Source organism: Peromyscus leucopus, chromosome 7 (genome assembly GCF_004664715.2).
Source record: "Peromyscus leucopus breed LL Stock chromosome 7, UCI_PerLeu_2.1, whole genome shotgun sequence".
Classification (NCBI taxonomy): domain Eukaryota; kingdom Metazoa; phylum Chordata; class Mammalia; order Rodentia; family Cricetidae; genus Peromyscus; species Peromyscus leucopus.
In genome coordinates this window covers 96,626,562-96,646,014 of record NC_051069.1, presented here as the reverse complement: position 1 = coordinate 96,646,014, position 19,453 = coordinate 96,626,562, and the positions used below count along the sequence as shown (strand labels likewise).

Below are 19,453 nucleotides of genomic sequence, written 5' to 3'. Positions count from 1 at the left end.
TGCTGGCTTGTGTTTATTAAAACTTTTTTTTATTGTGAAGTAGAATTTGTGACTTGTCTAAAATAGGCAAGGAAACTCTATTTATAGAGCCAGATTTTGCCAAGATTTATTTGCCAATTGTTGCTCCTCAGACTTAGGGTTGGCTCACTCTGTAGGCTCCAAATCTGATTGGTGATGCTGCTGCTGCCGCCGCCGCCGCCGCCGCCACCACCACCACCACCACCACCGCAACCGCCACCACCACAGGTGTTGCTGCTACTGGCTAATCATAGTTTGCTGATATAAGAATATATTCTGCTTTGAAACTTTCACCTTCCTCCTTTCTTCCTGTCTTTGGTGTTGTACTTCTTTCTCCTGGTGCTTTTGCTGTACAGCCAGTATTCCAAAGAAATACTGTAGACATCCAAGTCACGAGCGTATTACCTCTCCAAGGAGATGTGTTAGCCATAGAAAAGAGGGTAATTTAATGGTGTTTGGGAGCAAGGGATAGGCACTTGCTGGAATTCAGGAGCGTGTTCAACAAGACCTGGAAAAGGAACTGGGCATAACCTGCCCAAGGACAGTACCCCAGCCTGCTGGCGCCCAAGGCTGAAAACAAGTTTTACCTTCTCCCACCCACTTCCCTAAACTTAAGCTTGCTTTGCCACACTGGCCCAAGTCTGTGGCTTAAAGCAGCCATCTCACCTATTGGTGAACATTCATACTTCTCATAAAAAGTTTCAGCTTGGGGACTGGAAAGACCATCAGTGTCTTCCTGTCTCTGTTACTCTAAGGGTTTTAGTTAATGTCTTTTGTCTTTCTTTTTACAGGGAACTCTAATGATCCGTGACAAAGAGGTCACTCTTGAGTATGTACCAAGCCCAGATTTTTGGTACTGCAAACGAGTAAGTACTAAAAACTCTGCTTTTAGAAATAAGAATTCCAGAAGCAATATTCTAGTTACCACCTAGCCCACTGTTTCCTTGGATTGCACTCAATAAAATAGTCTTTAAAAGAAAAGAGATTAACATTCCACATCTCTATCTCTGGGTATGCTGCCTATGAAAATTTTAAGCTATACTTCTTATTGGAGGTGTTATTGCAATGAGTCTGAAAAATGTAATTTCAGTTTTTATTGCTAATAGTTTAAAATTAATTACAAGGTCTGCATGGCAGCGTACACCATTAATCCCAGCAGCACTTGGGGAGGTAGTGACAGGTGAATCTCTGAGTTTAAGGCCAGCCAACCTTACACAATGAGACTTTGTTTCAAAAATAGCTATACGGGAAGACGGGAGAGACCAGACTGGGGGTCAGGGAAAGGAGGGGGAACTCTGGTTGGGATGTAATATATGAGAGAAGAATTAAAAAAAAAAAAAAAAAAAAAAAACCTATAATAAAATTTATTACACACCAAAAAAAAAATAATTACAAAAAAAATATATAAAGTTTATGGAAGCATGATTCATTGTGGTGTGTGTGTGTGTGTGTGTGTGTGTGTGTGTGTGTGTAACCTGGGGAGATAACTGGTTGGATATGAGCACTTGCTGTTAAAGTAAGAAAACCTAAATTCATATAAAAGCTAGCTACGGCTGCTCCTATAGTTTGCCTTTTACTGCTGTGATAAAACACCGTGACAAAAGCAGTTTAAGGAGGCAAAGGTTTGTGTATGGTTTGAAGACAATGTCCCCATAGGAAGTGGCATGACTAGGAGGTGTGGCTTTGTTGAAGGAAGTGTGTCACTGTAGGGGTGGGCTTTGAGATATGCGTCCTATGCTCAAGCTACACCCGGTGTGGGACACAGTTGACTTCCTGTTTCCTGTAGATCAAAATGTAGAACTCTCAGCTCTTCCTTCAGCACTATGTCTGCCTGCATGCCACCCAACCTGGTGATAATGGACTAAAGCCCTGAACTGTAAACTAGCCCAAGTTAAATGTTTTCTTTTGTAGGAGTTGCCATGGTCATGGTGTCTCCTCATAGCAATAGAAACCGTAATTAAGACAGTTTATTTCATTTTTCTTATAATTGTAGTCCACTGTGAAGGGATGTCAGGGCAGAAATTCAGGCTAGAAACTTGGAGGCAAAAAGTGAAGTGGAGGCCATGGAGGAGTGCTGTTTACTAGTTTTCTTCCCTGTCTTACTCAGTTTGTTTTATTTTGTTTGTTTGTTTTCCCAAGACAGGGTTTCTCTGTGTAACAACTATGGCTGCCCTGGAACTCAAGCTGTAGACCAGGCTGGCCTTGAACTTAGAGATTTACTTACCTCTGCCCCATGAGTGTGCCACCATGCCCGGCTAGCTGGCAGGGAGTCTCAAACAGTATAAGAGAGGAGAAAACCAGCTGATAGCAAGCAAGCAAGGATGCATTTATTATCTTTGCTTTTGACTGTGAATATAACGTGACTAGCTGCTTGAGTTTCTGCCTTGACTTCCTTTAAATGATCGGCTGTAACTTGGAATTGTAAGCAAAATAAACAGTTTTTTCTCCTCTATGTTGCTTTTTGTCTGGGTATTTGTCACAGCAACAGAAATGAAACTAGAGTAGGAGACTAAGTCAAGAAGATCACAAATTCATTGACATTCTGGGCTTTAACCCTGTCTCAAAACAAAACACATAATTCAATGGCACATTAGGTACCTTCAGAATATTGTACAACCATTAGTACCATCTAGTTACAGAACTTCCCCTCTCCCTCAGAGGTGGAGCCAGGGATTGCTGGTGACCAAACACAAGATTTAACCTTTGCTAAGCAAGTGTTCTACTATTGAACTGTATCCTCTGTGTCCAAACTTTTATTATTTTTACAAAAAAAGAAATTTTTTTAAAGACAGAGTCGTGGTAGAAGTGGTGGCGCACGCCTTTAATTCCAGCACTTGGGAGACAGAGGCAGGCAGATCTCTGTGAGTTTGAGGCCAGCCTGGTCTAATGAGCTCCAGGACAGCCAGGGCTACATAATGAGACTCTGTCTCCAAAAACAGCAACAATAACAAATGAAGTCTTATGTTGTCCAAGCTGACCTCAAACTTGTTATGTAGCTGTGAATAACCTTGAACTTAAGATCTTCCTGCCTCCACCTCTCTAGTGCTGGCTTTGCATGCACATGTCACCATATCTGGTTTTTGAGATGCTACAGATTGAACACAGGGCTTTGTGCATGCTAGACAGGCACACTCTGCTGCATTCCTGGTCCTCAAGTTTACTTATCTCAAGAATAATTCTTTAATCAGGCACTTCCCTCTCTCAGACTCCCTTCTTCTAGGGCTTAGCTTGCCATTAATCTTTTGTCTCTGAATTTGCATATTCTGGACATTCTACACAATAGAATCAGAAAATTCATAGCATTAATTATTGCTTCATTCTTTTGTAGCTGAATATTAAGCAGATTTACATCATTTTGTTTATCATTCATCAATTGATGTGTATTTGTTCATTCTGCCTCTTCACTATTGTGAATAATATAACTTCTATACTAATTTTTGTTTGGACACATCTTTCTAATTCTTTGCATATGTACCCAAGAATGGGATTGGTGGGTCATAATAATAATTTTATATTTAACTCGTTAAGGAACTACCAAACCATTTTTTATTCATTGCTACTGTATCATATACATTCCCACCAGCAGTGTATAAAGAACTTCAAACTTGCCACACTCTTACCAACATTTGATATTTACCTTTTTTGTTTTTGTTTTGTTTTTTGTTTTTTGTTTGTTTTCTTAGACAGGATTTCTCTGTGTAACAGCCCTAGCTTTCCTAGAACTTGATGTATAGACCAGTCTGGCCTCAAAATCACAGAGATCTACCTGCCACTGTCTCCTGAGTGCTATGATTGAAAAGGCATGCAACCACCACCACCCGGCAATATTTACCATTTCTTGATGTTGACCATCCTAACTAGTATATAGTAGCATTTTATCACTTAAAAAAAATTATTACACTATGTGTTTGTATTTTTATTTATTTATTTATTTTTTGAACATAAAAACAGGTCATAATTCAAAAGTCCAGGGTTATTTTAAACAGTAAAATATTTTCTCTGTAGAAAATAGTAAAAATGATAGCATTTCCCATTAAGCCCTTTTAAGCCAAATGATAGCTGAATTATACATATAAATACTGATTAGATTCTGGGATACAGAAAAAAAAAACCTATCTTCATCTGTTCAGAGAGCTATGTTTTACTTAAGTTGTGTGAGATTCCTATTCATCTTCCACTTCACTGTTTGATTTACAGCAGACATTGTTCTATAGGCTAATCCATAATCTATAAAGATTTTAACCTCCATTCCTGAAAGTATGGCCAGCATTTTCTTTCATCAGCTTGATACAGTACAATTCTTATCCTAATAGCGAAATGTTTCACTAAAGCTTGCCCAGTGATTGGGCAAAACTTTTATAAGCCACAGTCATCCTAGGTCCACCCTGCTAGGTAGCCTCCCTGGATCTGTGGGTTGCAGTCTAATTGTCCTTTGCTTTATATCTAGTATCCACTTATGAGTGAGTACATACCATATTTGTCCTTCTGAGTCTGGGTTACCTCACTCAGGATGAGATCTTCTAGTTCCATCCATTTTCCTGCAAACCTCATGATGTCATTGTTTTTCTCTGCAGAGTAGTATTCCATTGTGTATATGTACCACATTTTCTTAATCCATTCTTCAATTGACAGACGTCTAGGTTGTTTCCAGGTTCTGGCTATTATGAACCTGGAAATCCACCTGCCATGGCACCAATGGCAGAGGACAAATTTTGGGAGTCAATTCTTTCCTACTCTGTGGCTTCTGGGGATTGAACTCAGGTTGTCAGGCTTGGCAACAGGAGTCTTTACTCATTTTACCATCTCACCAGTCCTCATTTTATCATTTTTAAATTACTTTATTTTGTGTGTGTGGACACAAACATGCCATGTTGAAAGTGTGGGGGTTAGAAGACAACTTGCAGGAGTTGGTTCTAGCCTTCTCTCATATGGATCCTGAGGATAAAACTCAGATCCTCAGCCAGGCAGTGGTGGTGCACGTCTCTGATCCCAGCACTCAGAAGGCAGAGCCAGGCGGATCTCTGAGTCTGAGGCCAGCCTGGGCTACAGAGCAAGATCCAGGACAGACACCAAAACTACACAGAGAAACCCTGTGTGGGGGTGGGGACCTCAGATTCTCAGTTTTGTCAGCAAATGCCTTTACCCACTGAGCGATCTCACTGTTTTGATTTGTGTGTCCCTAAGGACTAATGATTAGGTATCTTTTATGTAACCATTTGTATAGCTTCTGAGGAGAAATGTTCAGCGTCTTTTGCCCTTTTTAGTTGATTTATTTGGGTTTCTGTTGCTCAACACAAATTGCCCAATAAGATTTATGAATACTTAACCCTGTATTTTAGTCTAAAAGTTTTACTATCATTCTTCAGGGGTGGGTGAGTAGCAGATTGGTTGGTTGGTTTTAAGATAGGGTCTCACTATGCAGCTCTAGCTTGTAGGGATTGTCTGCCTCTGCTTCCCAAGTGCTGGGATTATAGGCATGTACTACCATACCTGGGATATTTAGTTGTTTGATCATAGAAGTGTTTGGATTGTATTTGTTTTATGGTGCTGGGGATCAAACACAGGACCCTACCATAAAGTTACATCATCAGCCTCTGTTAATTTATTTTGTGTGCAAACTGGTTTTTGGCATTTGGGATTTTCAGTTCTCAACAGTACCATTTGAAGAAACTATTTCACCTGCTGAATTGTCTTGACACTCTTATCAAAAATCCATATAGCTATAAATGTATTGTAGATTCTCTAATTTTTTAGTCTTAATTTTCATGTTTATTCATATTATCAATACTGTGGTTGTTGGTGCTTTTGTTTATTTGTTTAATTGGTTGGTTTTTTATTTTGGTTTTTGGTTTTTGAAGACAGGGTTTCTCTGTGTAGCCCTGGCTGTCCTGGAACTCACTCTGTAGACCAGGCTGACCCAGAACTCTGTTTCCTGAGTGCTGGGATTAAAGATGTGCACCACCACACCCATCTGTGTTATTTCAATTTATCATAAAACTAATAAAATTTAGAAAGGAAGTATGAGTTTCTGTTCTTCTTTTTAGTGTTGTTTTGGTTAGTCAGAGTCTTTTGCAGTTCGATATAAATTTTGGAGTCTGCTTTCCATCTATGCAAAAGGACCCTTGGGGGATAGTGGGATCATTTAGTGAGTAAAGCAGCTTGTTCCTCAAACTTGACACTTGAGTTCAGTCCCTAGAACCCAAGTAAGTTAGAGAATTGTCTTCACAAATTTCTCTGCTGACCTCCACATGCATGCAATGGCACATGTTCTGATATATATGTCATGTGCACACATACACATGATAATAATAAATAATTTTAAAAGCCATTTTGAAACCATTTTAACCTTTTAGGAGTGTTATTGTAAGATTTTGGACCCCTCCCCAATTATACTATCCATATTTTAATATGTGTTGTTTATTTAAGAAGAAATATTTAAAATTTCATTTTCTAGTAACCAGAAGAAAGTAATTCTAATACCTGATATCAGAATTACAGACTATTGCTTAAAAGAAAAGAATGGTTTCGTTGTATCACAAGTTACTTGTTCCATTAACTCTCTCAGAAGTATTTTACACATTCTGGGCTTCTTAGAATGGTAGAGGTGTTGTCCCAATGTATGCAGAATTTAGCATGTTATAGATTGTTTTGTTTGTTTGTTTTTTTCAAGACAGGGTTTCTCTATGTAGCCCTGGCTGGCCTGGTACTCCATCTGTAGACCAGGCTGGCCTTGAATTCATAGAGATCTACCTGCCTCTGCCTCCCAAGTACTGGGATCAAAGGTCTGTGCCACCATTACCAGCATAGATCATTTTTAAATGTCATTTGGTGATAAAAGGAAATGGAGTATTAGTATTTAGATGAACCTTAGAAATGTTATGTTGAAGAAATGATCATATATTGTCCAGTTTTATGGGTCTGGTGTTAACGATGGAAAATAACTTCACTAGGTTTCTTTGGGAAAGATGAAAATGACTTTAAGTGGCAATGGTGGCTCACGCCTTTAATCCCAGCACTGGGAGGCAGAAGCAGGCGGATCTCTGTGAGTTCGAGGCCAGCCTGGGCTACAGAGTGTATTCCAGGGCAGGCTCCGTGTCTCGAAAAGCCAAAAAAAAAAAAAAGGCTTTAAATAACATTATGGCAGTGGTTGCACTACACATTTACTAAAAATCATTGAACTGTACCCTTAAAATATAGTACTTAACTATGCCTGCCTACTGAGTTAAGATCCTGACCCCACTGTTTACCATTTGAAGTATTTTGTGCTCCAACTGTGCTGTCATAATAAACAAACTAATTAAAGAAACTTACAATAGCAAGCACATTCTTCACTCATATGTCAAGAGCTTTGGTTCTTCTCATTCCTGGATTTAGGCTAAAGGATACTCCAAGCCGGGGCGGCAGTGGCGCACACCTTTAATCCCAGCACTTGGGAGGCAGAGCCAGGCAGATCTCTGTGAGTTCAAGGCCAGCCTGGTCTACAGAGTGAGAACCAGGACAGGTACCAAAACTACATGGAGAAACCCCGTTTCAGGGGAAAAATAAAGTCAGCTAAAATATCATCCTGTTATTTTTCAGAAAGATTAGACATTATCTCAGGACAGAGAAGAAAGGAATATAGAGCAATGATTTCCTAAGTACAGAATCTCTGTTTGGTGTCATGGACAAACCCCCCAAATGGACAGTAGTATCAGGACATAATGTCATGAATGTAATAAATCAATACAATTAATGTAATTAATGAATACCATAAATATAATTATTGAATGAAAAAAGGATAGTTTCCAGTGTGAGATTGTTGTCAATGTGTCAATTTTTTTTGTCCTATTCATATGTATTAGTTTTTGTTTTATGTTTTATTTTATTATTATCCCTAGGAAGCCTGTTTGTTTTCTAATGAGAGACAGAAGTGGGGGGTGGATCTGGATGGGAGGAAAGGTAGGTGTTATGCCTGAATCTTGAGCACCCCCAGAGATCACCAGGTGGAGTTGCCCATTGCTGTGCCCGTTGTCTTCTTGGAGACCTTTGGAGTCACTGCTAGGATCTGAGAGTCTCTGCCTGTCATATAAGTTTAAATATCTTAAATGCCAACTTCAGCAAATCTCTGACAGTTTGAGAACTTGAGCATTTGTTTTTAGTTATTTGGTTTAGGCTGTACCTTGAAAACATTGACAAAAACGGTCAGAAGCAGAACTAAAGGAGTTAAAAAGCAAGGTTAGCACATTTGAATATTTTCCCAGAATTATAAACATTGATAGATTAGATCTTTGTTTTTAGGCTATCTATGTAGCCTTCTGATTATTAACCTTGTGTTAAAAGTTTTGAGTTAATCTTTTTTTTACAAATATTTTAGATTTTTAACTATGTCCAATAAATTTATAAGCCAATAATTTTTTGGTTGCTTTGGTATTATTCTTTCCACCTGCCAATTTTTGACCTCAGACATAGAGACTTTAAAAGCAAGTCTGGGTCTGAAAAATGGTGGGTCATAACCCAGTTTCGGAGCCAGATTTTTAATAAAACAGAATAGTAAAATACAGGTCTTATATAGGGTGTAGTTCTAATGGCCAGAACGCCCAGAGATAAATTTTGAGCCTGGGTGGCTGGCTGCAACCAAGACATACAAAACATAAACTCATACTTTGAAGACCAGTCAGACATAAACATTCAGTGGCCATATTCATGCATTCAAACATTAAAATAAACAGACAAAACTTTTCTTAATTCCTCCAGCTGTAATTTCAAGGAGAGGTGCCTTTCTATCCATTGGGCCCAGTTCTCATGGGCACCAGAGAAAGATTCTGCAACCATACACTGTCAGGGAATGATTTCAGGCTGCAGCCCTGCAGTGGTTTAAAGGAACTGAGGGTGCAGTGCTCCCATAGCAGAGCCAGCTTGTTAGTTTTTTCTTTGAGAGCCAAGATAATTTTTCTTGGCGGTCCTATGAAAATAAAGGGTTTTAGCCAAGAAGGGAGATGGCGGACTAGATCCTGCCAGGTGACAATATAGGGAATCTGGTCCAGATGGCCAGGAGTCCCGAAGATGACATCTTTGGCACAAGCCACCAGGTAGGGGTCAAAACTTTGTTCTCCTGACCAGCCTATATCAAAGGAGGATCATTCTAGCTGACAGAATGTGATTTTTTTTTTTTTTAGTTTCAAACTCGTCTTTATGTGCTCTAGTCTTAAACACCTGAAAATGATCAAGAATCAGAGTCAAGGGAGTGGGAGTACTTGGTTGTCCCATAACATCAGTCGAGTATCAGACACAAACAGACCAAAAGTAAACAAAACACTAAAACAATGTGAATTCTTCTTGGCCACCTGAGGAAAAGCTGATTCCTCCTGGTCAACTGGAGGAAAAACTGAAGCTGAGACAACGGCTTGTTGCCTATCAGTGGGCGCTACTCCACCTCTATTCAAAGAATCTAGGGAGATCCAAGATCCAATTCCATACAGAAGGGTCCTGGGATATATCCCAGTTCCCCAGCCTGCAGTCTTTCGAGCGTTCCCGCCCAGACCTTCTGCAGGCAGCTTGGAAATTGGCCAGGTCAAAGTACAATGCAAGACAGAAACAAAGTGGAACCAAATGAGACAAACAGACACTCACAGGACTGTCAGAGCTCCATGAGTTAGGGTCCCAGTGGGTCTGGAAGATCTCGGACAAGCCCCCAAATGTTATACCAGAGTCATGACCCCCCCCCATCAGGAGTCTGAGTTTGTATGCAAAGAGCCTTTATTGCAAGCTCAGGCTTGAGCTTCTGGTCCGTTCTGGTCAGACACAGCGGTTGGATCAGGGAGAGCATTGAACTAAGTTATGGCAGGGTTTTTAAGGAGTAAAGGATGGAGGTGTAGGGGAATTTGAAATTCAGATGGGGGTTGAACTCCTGATTAGGCAGGAGTGAGGTAACAGAAGTTTTGTCAAACAGTGGTTGGTACTGGCATTGCTGTGAGGAAATTGTCAATCTATACACAGATTATGTAAGCTATCCTTTATGTTTTGGAGCATTTAGTACTTGTTTGTCTCAATTTTGATTGGTTCTCTGCAGGGTATAGTTTGTGACTTTTCCTGGTTATTGTGATGGTGAGGCCTAGTCTCAGTATTGTTAGTTTGCAGCCTGGCATGGCTGCACTAATGTTGAGTTAGGCCTCTTCATTGGAAAGGAACTAGGAGGAGTAGAGAGGGGAACCATAATCTGGATCTATTATGTGAGAAAGAAACTATTTTCAGTCCTACTGCCTCAGCCTCCTGAATGCCAGGATTATAGGCAGGTGCCATCATCCCTGGCAGTTGTAGGTCTAATCACTTCTGTCAGACCTGGCATAGTCATATCCACTCACATTCTGTTAGTAAGATACATGGTGATGGCTGACAGTGGAAAGGAGAGGGCTTCACCCAGTAGGAATGCACCACTGCTACTTTGACAGTAGAAAGGGATGCATATATAACCTAATTGTGGAAATAACTGACTTTGGTGATGCTACTAAAATTATTTATTCTCTGTGGGACTCACATTCTACCTCTACAAAACCAGGAGCTATTAGTACCTATATTGTGTGGTTGGTGGGGTTATTAGGATTATTGGATGATAGCATATAAAGTGGGCATTAGCCATTGCTGCTGTTGCTGTTCTTATTTCTATCTGACAAACTGTTATGTTACAAAGTCCTATTTGCATAGTACCTTTTTTATGGTTCCTGTTCTTTTGTGTCATGACAACCAACTCTTCTGCTTTTTGTAGCTTGTTGTTGAAAAATTGAGGGCTTTTGAAGTTGAGTGATATGCTTAATTACCCCCTTACCTAGTTAAGATAGGAACTATATTCATACTGCAAAGTGTTTCTTCCCTTGTCTTAAGCTAGGAAAGACTCCTTTTCCTTTAAAGTTTTTTTTTTTTTATAGGTGCTAGAAGTATTACATCTGTCTATTTTCTTACTCCTGATTGTCCCTTTCTGGGAAAGGAATTGATAGTTGAAGTCTTTTGTTTGTTTTAGTTTTGTTTTTAGTTTTCTGAGATAGGATTTCTCTGTGTAATAGAGCCTTGGCTGTCCTGGAGCTCACTCTGTAGACCAGACTGGCCTCCGACTCACTCACAGAGATCTACCTGTCTCTGCCTCTGCTAAGATTAAAGGCGTGTGCCACCACTGCCCAGCTGGTAGTTGAATTCTTAAAAATCCAGCTAAATGAGAATGAGGAACTGTATAACCAAAACCAAGTTTGGGTACAATCTATAAATGGCAATGACTTTGGGCAGTAGTATTCTTTAAGCCACTTAACAGGCAATTTCCTTAGTATATTTCCTTTAAAGATCCCTATTCAGGTCAAAGGTATTGTGGTCCTTGTTAAATGCTTTCTTAGAAGTCACTCCTCGCTGGGTGGTGGTGGCACACGCCTTTAATCCCAGCACTCGGGAGGCAGAGGCAGGCAGATCTCTGTGAGTTCGAGGCCAGCCTGGTCTCCAAAGCGAGTTCCAGGAAAGGTGCAAAGCTACACAGAGAAACTCTGTCTCGAAAAACCAAAAAAAAGGAAGTCACTCCTCAAACAGTACTCACTTATTCTGTCTGTCGTTGTCAATGAATGGGGTTTTCAAATATTTTGAAGGGATCCTGGGATTTTCCTTGTTTTTTTCCTTTTTGTTACTCATTTTGGATATTCAGTAAGGTTTCTAAAAATGGTTTTGATCACATTAGTTTTTTTTTTTCTTGCAGTGTAAGGCCAGCACAGGTGGGCATCAGTCGTCTTGTTCATTCTGCAAAGGCCCAAAGGAAGGTGAGTGAGAAAAGTGATGCGTTTTGTCTTATATAATGACCAAATTATTTTTATTTTATTTTAAAAAATCGATATCCCAGGGTCTAAAAAGACAGCTCAGTGGTCCTAGCTGGGTGGTGATGGTGCACACCTTTAATCCCAGCACTCAGGAGGCAGAGGCAGGTGGATCTCTATGAGTGAGTTTAAGACCAGCCTGATCTATAGAGCAAGTTCCAGGACAACCAAGGCTACACAGAGAAACCATATCTACAAAAACAAAACAAAAAAATAAAAAACAACAACAAAAAATGAAATACATGGTTCTTTCAGGAACCTGAGTTTAGATCCCAGTACCCACGTCAGGCAACTCCTGTAACTCCAGATCCAGGGGGTTCAATGTCGTCTTCTGGCCTCCCTGAAAACTTAAATGTAGGTGGCATGCATTAGATACATACACTTAAATAAAAATGAAAATAATCATTTTTTAATTGACATCCCAGCCTGTAATCCCAGTACTTAAGAGACTAAGGCAGGACAATCAAGCATTTAAAGCCAATATGTGTCACATAGCAAGACCTTTGTCAAAAAAAAAAAAACAATTGAAGGGGGCTTTAACCAGAAGTAAAGATGTGGGGGGTGGGGGTGGGGCTGTAAGCATTAAAAGAAGAAAAGGAAGCTGAGAAGAGGAAAGGAGAGAAAAAAAGAATTGATACCCTAAAAACAAATCAGGGAAGTTCGTGGATAGCAAGATGGTTCAGTGAGAAGTGCTTGCCATGTAAGCCTGACTTATCTGAGTTCAGTTTATGGAACCCATGTAAAAAGCCAGAAATGGTAACACATGTCTGTAATACTGATACAACTTCTATGATGAGATGGGAGCAAAGGCAGGAGAGTCACCCAGAGGCTAACTGACCAGCTAGCCTAAAGTATGAAGCAGTGCAGCAGAAACAAGAGAGGCCCTGGCTCGGCAAGGTAAGAGGAAAGAACAGACTCCTGGTAGTTGTCTCTGACCTCAACATGTCCACTATGGTACTCACACACAGGTCACATACATACACACTGATTTAAAAATTTGGAGAGAGGAGGCAGGTGGATCGCTGAATTTGAGGCCAGCCTGGTCTACAAAGTGATTTTCATGACAGTCAGAACTACACGGAGCAACCCTGTCTCAAAAAACAAAAAAGAAGAGTTCTTATGGTACTTTGACAGATGGATAAGTTTATGAAAACCTTAGACCACAAATACTTAGAACTGAGTCTGTAGCTCAATGGTAATACTTGCACAACATGGGTTTGATCCTCAGTATATCACATTCACAAGGAAAAGGAAGAGAAAAGCAAGCAAGCATATATATTGACTTATCATCTGCTACTAATATTAAATGACTACTGCATCACTCCCATAGAATGTCTGTTTTTAAGCCACATGGTTTCCTTAGTAAACCCTCTAAGAATGAATTACGTAAATAAAGAAGACTGATGAGAATGTTCAGTGGGTAACTCCTTACAGTTATCCTGACTTCCTTCCATATACATGTCATGGCATGCACACAGCCATATGCAAAACTAAATAAATGAATAAATTATTTAATTATAAGAAGAAAATCATAATAAAAATAATAGTAATTAAAAAAATTAAATCAATCACAAAAATATGCTAACTAAACAAATAGTCTTACTATGTGCTTTGCTAGTATTATGACACCAGAAGAAGCAAGGCTTCTAGACATGTGCTTTGGGTATATGCTACTAAGCCCCTAGCAACCATATCTTTGCTAATTTTGTCCCTACATTGTTTCTCCTCTTTCTCTTCCCTTACCTTTTCTTCCTTCCCTTTACCTTTCTCTCTCTTCCTCTTTTTCTCTGCCATATTCTAAGGTTCTAACCCAGGACCTAGTACATGGTAGGCAAACATTCTACCACTGGTGTATATCCTCCATCCTTTCTTGTTTGATGTTTTTTGGTTTTTTGAGACAGGGTTTAGGAGCTCACTTTGTAAACCAGGCTTGCCTGGAATGCAAATAGATCTGTCTGGCTCTGCCTCTCTAGGGCTGGGATGAAAGGCCTTTTATATCACACCCAGTCTTTGTATTTTGAGACAGTTTCTCACTTTGTAGCCCTAGCTGGCCTGGAACTGCTATGTAGATCAGGTTGGCCTTGAACTTACAGAGATCCTTCTGCCTCCCAAATACTATTATTGATTTTGAGACATGAGTCAAGGCCCATGTTGGCCTTGAATTCACTGTAAATCAAAGAATGACCTTGAAGAACTTCTGGTTCTCTTGCCTGTACTTCCCAAGTACTGGTGTGTTGCTGATGTGTGCTGTCATTACCAGCTATTTTGTTCTTTGACTTTTGAGACAGGATCTCACTATGTAACCCCAGCCAACCTTAAACTCATCATCATGCTTCAGCCTCCCAAGTGCTGGTTCTGACATATATTTTTGTTGGTCATAATAATCAGGTTTAGCAGGTATTAGGATTAATTTGTTGTATGTATGTAAGCATTTATTAAGTGATTAGTTTTCTTGTTTTCAAAGATTTTTTTTTAACTTTATTTTTATGTATCTGTGTAAGGATGAACCACGTGTGTGTAGGTGCTACAGAGGCCAGAAGAGGATAGATTCCTGGAGTTGAAGTTACAGACAAATGTTAGCTGTCTGGGAACCAAACTCGGGTCCTCTGGAAAAGCAACAAGTACTCTTAACTGCCAAGCAATCTCTCCAGCCCCATGATTAATTTTTTTCAGATTTATTTATTTTTTTATATTATTTATTTTATTTTATTTTTGAGCTGAGGATTGAACCCAGGGCCTTGCACTTGCTAGGCAAGCTCTCTACCACTGAGCTAAATCCTCAACCCCTATTTTTAATTTATATGTATATTTGTCTACATGTATGTATGTGCACTACTTGAGTGCTTTTTACGTACAGAGATAAGAAAAACTCATAGGATTCCTTTGGCACTGGAGTTAGAAATGGTAACTGTGAGCTGACGTGGTGGTGGGCAAGAACCAGGTTCTCTGTAGAGCAGCAAGTGCTCTGCTGTTAACTGCCAAACCATCTCTAGACCCTGTTTAACTTTTTTTAAATGATCTTTTCTCTAGAACTATCAGAAGATTTTCTTTTTGCAGGTATTTCTGAGATGATATTAAAAGCATTAGTTGGTTTCATAAAGTCATTCATGTTTTCTGTTTAAATTCCCCTACTGACAGAAGTCAAGCAAGAACTAGTATCCTATCCTCAACCTCAGAAAACATCCATACCAGTACCCTCAGAAAAACAACCTAACCAGCCACGGCCAGCTGATAAAGAACATGAATTCAGGAAGCGGGAAGAAGGACAAGAATCAAGATTGGGACATCAAAAGAGAGACACAGAAAGATACTTTCCTCACTCTCGAAGGGAAGGGCTTACTTTCCGAAGAGACAGAGAAAAGGAGTCATGGTCTGGAGAGACACGTCAGGATGGAGAGAGCAAAAGTGAGTGCTTTTTCAGGTCATGTGACACGTTGGAACCATAAGTGGGAGGCTTATGTTGTGGCCTCTACTCAGCTGTGCACAACCTAGGCATCAACTTCTATTGGCTTTACTAGTCAGAGGAATCTATATCCTCCACATAACAAATTGCTATATTAAGAAAAAATGCAGTAAGACATGACTTTAAGTTTCTAAGTATTGGTAATGAAAAGAAACATAGGAAATTGTTTTTAATAAAAAACAAACCTTGTGGGGCTGGAGAGATGACTCAGTGGTTAAGAGCACTGACTGCTCTTTCAGAGGTCCCAGGTTCAATTCCCAGAACTCACATGGCAGCTCACAACTGTCTATAACTTCCTCATCTGACACCCTCACACAGACATACATGCAGGCAAAACACCAATGCACATAAAATAAAAATAAATAAATTATAAAAGAAAAAATATTAAGAAAGAGAGAGAAAGAAAGAAAGAAAGAAAGAAAAGAAAGAAGGAAAGAAAACCAACCTTGGTAGAGCAAGGTGGTATATAGATTTTAAAATGATGGGCTGGAAAGATGGCTCAGCGGTTAAGAGCACTGATTGCTCTTCCAGAGGTCCTGAATTCAATTCCCAGCAACTACATGGTGGCACACAACCATCAATAATGAGATCTGGTGCCCTCTTCTGTCATATTGTATATATAATAAATAAATCTTTTTAAAAAAAAAATGACCATTAAGTTCTTGGAACTTCAAATTTTTATGTCTCTTCCCTTAATATCTCTGTGCTTGCTTCATTTAGCAATCATGCTAAAGCGTATCTATCGTTCCACTCCGCCTGAGGTGATAGTTGAAGTGCTGGAGCCCTACGTCCATCTTACTACTGCCAACGTCCGTATCATCAAGAACAGAACTGGCCCCATGGGTCACACTTACGGCTTTATAGACCTCGACTCCCACGCAGTGAGTTTTTCCCACTTTAAAATGAAGGCTGATGACAAAAGAACCCTCAGCAGTGTTTGGGGAAGCAGGGTCTCCGGGTACAGGCCTATAGACTGAGCACTCTAGAGGCTGAAGCGAGTTCAAGCTAGCCTGTCCTACAAAGTAAGCCCCTATCTCAGCTTATAAAAAAAACCCAGGGGAGAATTCTCTCCTTTGGGACCAATGTTCATTTAGGTAAGCTACTGCCCTAAAAAGACAGAACTCCATATGGATTTCCAGAACAAATCTAGGCACCAAACCATTCCAACATTTTACTTTATTGTTGCACAAATTCCTAAAGGTCTTATAATAAAAATCCCAGAGCCAGATATTGGGATAAATGCTGAAAGATCAGAGAGACAAAGGAACGAGCCACAACTACTTCTCAGCTCGCCAACTCCATTGATACACAATATATCACCACATATGTATTTTCTAATTTTTTTACTTATTTTTTTTCTAGTCCCAAATGGTTTTATGTTTAATAGTAGTATAACATTTCCTCTTTTTCTCCCAAATATATAATAGATTTGTTTGTTTGTTTGTTTGTTTGTTTTAGATGGTCTTGTTTATAGAGACTGCTGGATCTCCTTGTGATGATTGAACTCCATAGCTGCTCGCTGTGGATAATCTCACTAGTTGTAAGACTCTTTTCTATGGAAATATAAAGATAGTAATGAAGATTGTTCTTTCTCAGATGTGCTCAAAAGTCATCAGGGACTTTGTAAACTGGATTTGATCTGATCTGATGATTTGCAGTCTAAGAGAAGAGGATTTCAGTTTCTGAAATATGTGCCAGAAACTGATATTTATTCTGATTGTTACCCTTCATTAAGAATGGCTTACTTGGGAACTGGAGAGATGAGTCAATGGTTAAGAGCACTTGCTGCTCTTGTAGTGGACCCAGGTTCAGTTTCTAGCACTTACATGGTAGCGTACAACTACCCCTAACTCTAGTTCTATAGGAACTGATGCCCTCTTCTAACCTTCAGAGGCACTAGACATGCATATGTTGCATACATTTAGACAAAAACACTCTTAACTTGTAAAATAAAAATCTTTTTTTAAGGCTTATTTTTAGTCGGATATGGTGGTACAGCCTATATAATGCCAGCTACCTGAGAGAATGAGGCAGGAAGACAGCAAGTTCAAGGCTTTCCAGAGCTACAGTGTGGGTTTAAGGCCAGTCTACATAGGTAGAATGTAGCTCAGTGCTTACCTAGTATGCATGAGGCCTTAGATTCAATATCAGTGCGCGCTCTCTCTCTCTCTCTCTCTCTCTCATGCACATGTACACCAGTTTTTTACCAGCCTGCTCTTACTGTAAAAATTATTAACAGAACAGGCTGGAGAGATGACTCACTTGCTGCTCTTCCAGAGGATCTGGGCTTGTCTCCCAGGACCCACATGTTTGCTCACAACCATCTATAATTCCATTTCCAAAGGGTCTGACACCTCTTCCAGCATCCAAAGGCACCAGGTGTGTACATGTGCACAGACATACATGCAGGCAGAATACCCATACACATAAAATCACACACACACATTTTTATTTATTTATTTTTTTTATTTATCGTTGTTATTTGTTCTTGGATTTTTGTTTTGGTTTTTTGAGACAGAGTTTCTCTGTGAAACAGTCCTGGCTGTCCTGGAACTCTGTAACCAGGCTGTCCTCAAACTCAACAGAGATCTGCCTGCCTCTGCCTTTCTTTCAAGTGTAAGGATTAAAGGCATGCACCACACCTTTAATAAATAATAAAATAATAGTTAATAAAAATGATTAACATTTTAATAAATAATAAAAAATATTTTAAAGTATTATTACTATAGAGTTATGCCTAGTAATTTTATCTTCTTTTTTTTTTTAAGATTTATTTATTTATTTTGTGTAGTGTTCTGCCTGCCTGCATGCTTGCAGGCCAGAAGAGGGCACCATATCTCATTACAGATGATTGTGAGCCACCATGTGGTTGCTGGGAATTGAACTCAGGACCTCTGGAAGAGCAGTCAATGGTCTTAACCTCTGAGCCATCTCTCCAGCCCTTAATTTTATCTTCTAAGAAGGAAAATCTGTGTTCAGCTCTCTTTGTAAAGATGTAGCCTTTTCTCTCTTTGGATTCAAGTTTGTCTTTGGTTCTTTAGGAAGCTCTTCGAGTAGTGAAGATTTTGCAGAATCTTGATCCACCATTTAGCATTGATGGCAAGATGGTAGCTGTAAACTTGGCTACTGGAAAACGAAGGTAAGGCCTTAACTTCAGTTTTAATGAAGAAACTGCTCCTCCTGGCTTAGAGACAAATAGTAGGTCATTGTGACTTCCCAACATGAGATGTTTCTATTACATGTTTATGCATTTTCTTTTTTCTGTAGTGTGCTTTATTCTGACTATAGAATTGTTTTCATTTTTAAATAGTATTTCCACCTATTTAAATAGTATTTCCACTATGGCATGATGCCATAGTCCTTTAATTCCAGCACTAAGGAGGAAGAGGCAGGTGGACCTCTATGAGATCAAGACTCACCTAATCTCATAGCAAGTGCCAGGCCAGCTAAATTTCCATAGTGAGACCTTGTCCCTGAATGAATGAATGAATAGTATTGCTGGGTTGCTTTGGTTTTTGGTCTTTGGTTTTGTTTTGTTTTGTGGTTTTTGAGGGGTCGGGTTTTGAGACAGAGTTTCTCTGTGTAACAGCCCTGGCTTTTCTGGAACTCATTTTGTATACCAGGCTGGCCTTGAATTCACAGAGATCCGCTTGCCTCTGCCTCCTAAGTACTGGTATTAAAGGTGTGTGCCATCATCACTGCCCAGAAAGATTTTTGTTTTTTGAAGCAAAATCTCATATTATAGCCCCTACTGGCCCAGGGTAGCCTCAGAGTCACAGCAGTTCTGCTGCCTCGGCCTTCATAGTGCAGAAGTTACAGGCATGAGCCAGCACACCTGGATGATATGTTTAAATATTCAGGGGTGGGGTGGGGGAACCTCTCATTTTGTCTCATTCTTTAGAATCCTAAATAAATATACAGTCTTCCCACTGTCCTAAACACAATCATCCTAGAATGTCTAATGCAGTTACTCTTTACTTCTTTACTCATCTTGACCAAAAAGTGTTGACTGGGAGATAACTCATCAGAGAGAAGAGTTTACAGAGATGGGGTGGCTTTTGCTCTAGCAACTCTACTTAGTCGTTTGTTTTGCTCCAACAAATTACTGCTTTACCTGAATCTCACTGCTGTTCCACTCAAGTATCTGGAT

General features: G+C 39.7%; 1 protein-coding gene across 6 annotated transcripts in view; it reads left to right on the top strand.

Annotated features, from left to right (window-relative positions):
• Positions 1–19,453, top strand: part of Rbm6 (RNA binding motif protein 6) — a 127,376-nt gene that overhangs the window by 90,738 nt on the left and 17,185 nt on the right. For all 6 annotated transcript variants that reach the window (XM_028887011.1, XM_028887010.1, XM_028887008.2 and 3 more), the window contains 5 exons: positions 810–884; positions 11,726–11,786; positions 14,979–15,245; positions 16,024–16,184; positions 18,345–18,442. In XM_028887011.1, coding sequence (XP_028742844.1) covers positions 810–884; positions 11,726–11,786; positions 14,979–15,245; positions 16,024–16,184; positions 18,345–18,442 — 662 coding nt within the window. The remainder of the gene's footprint in view (positions 1–809; positions 885–11,725; positions 11,787–14,978; positions 15,246–16,023; positions 16,185–18,344; positions 18,443–19,453) is intronic.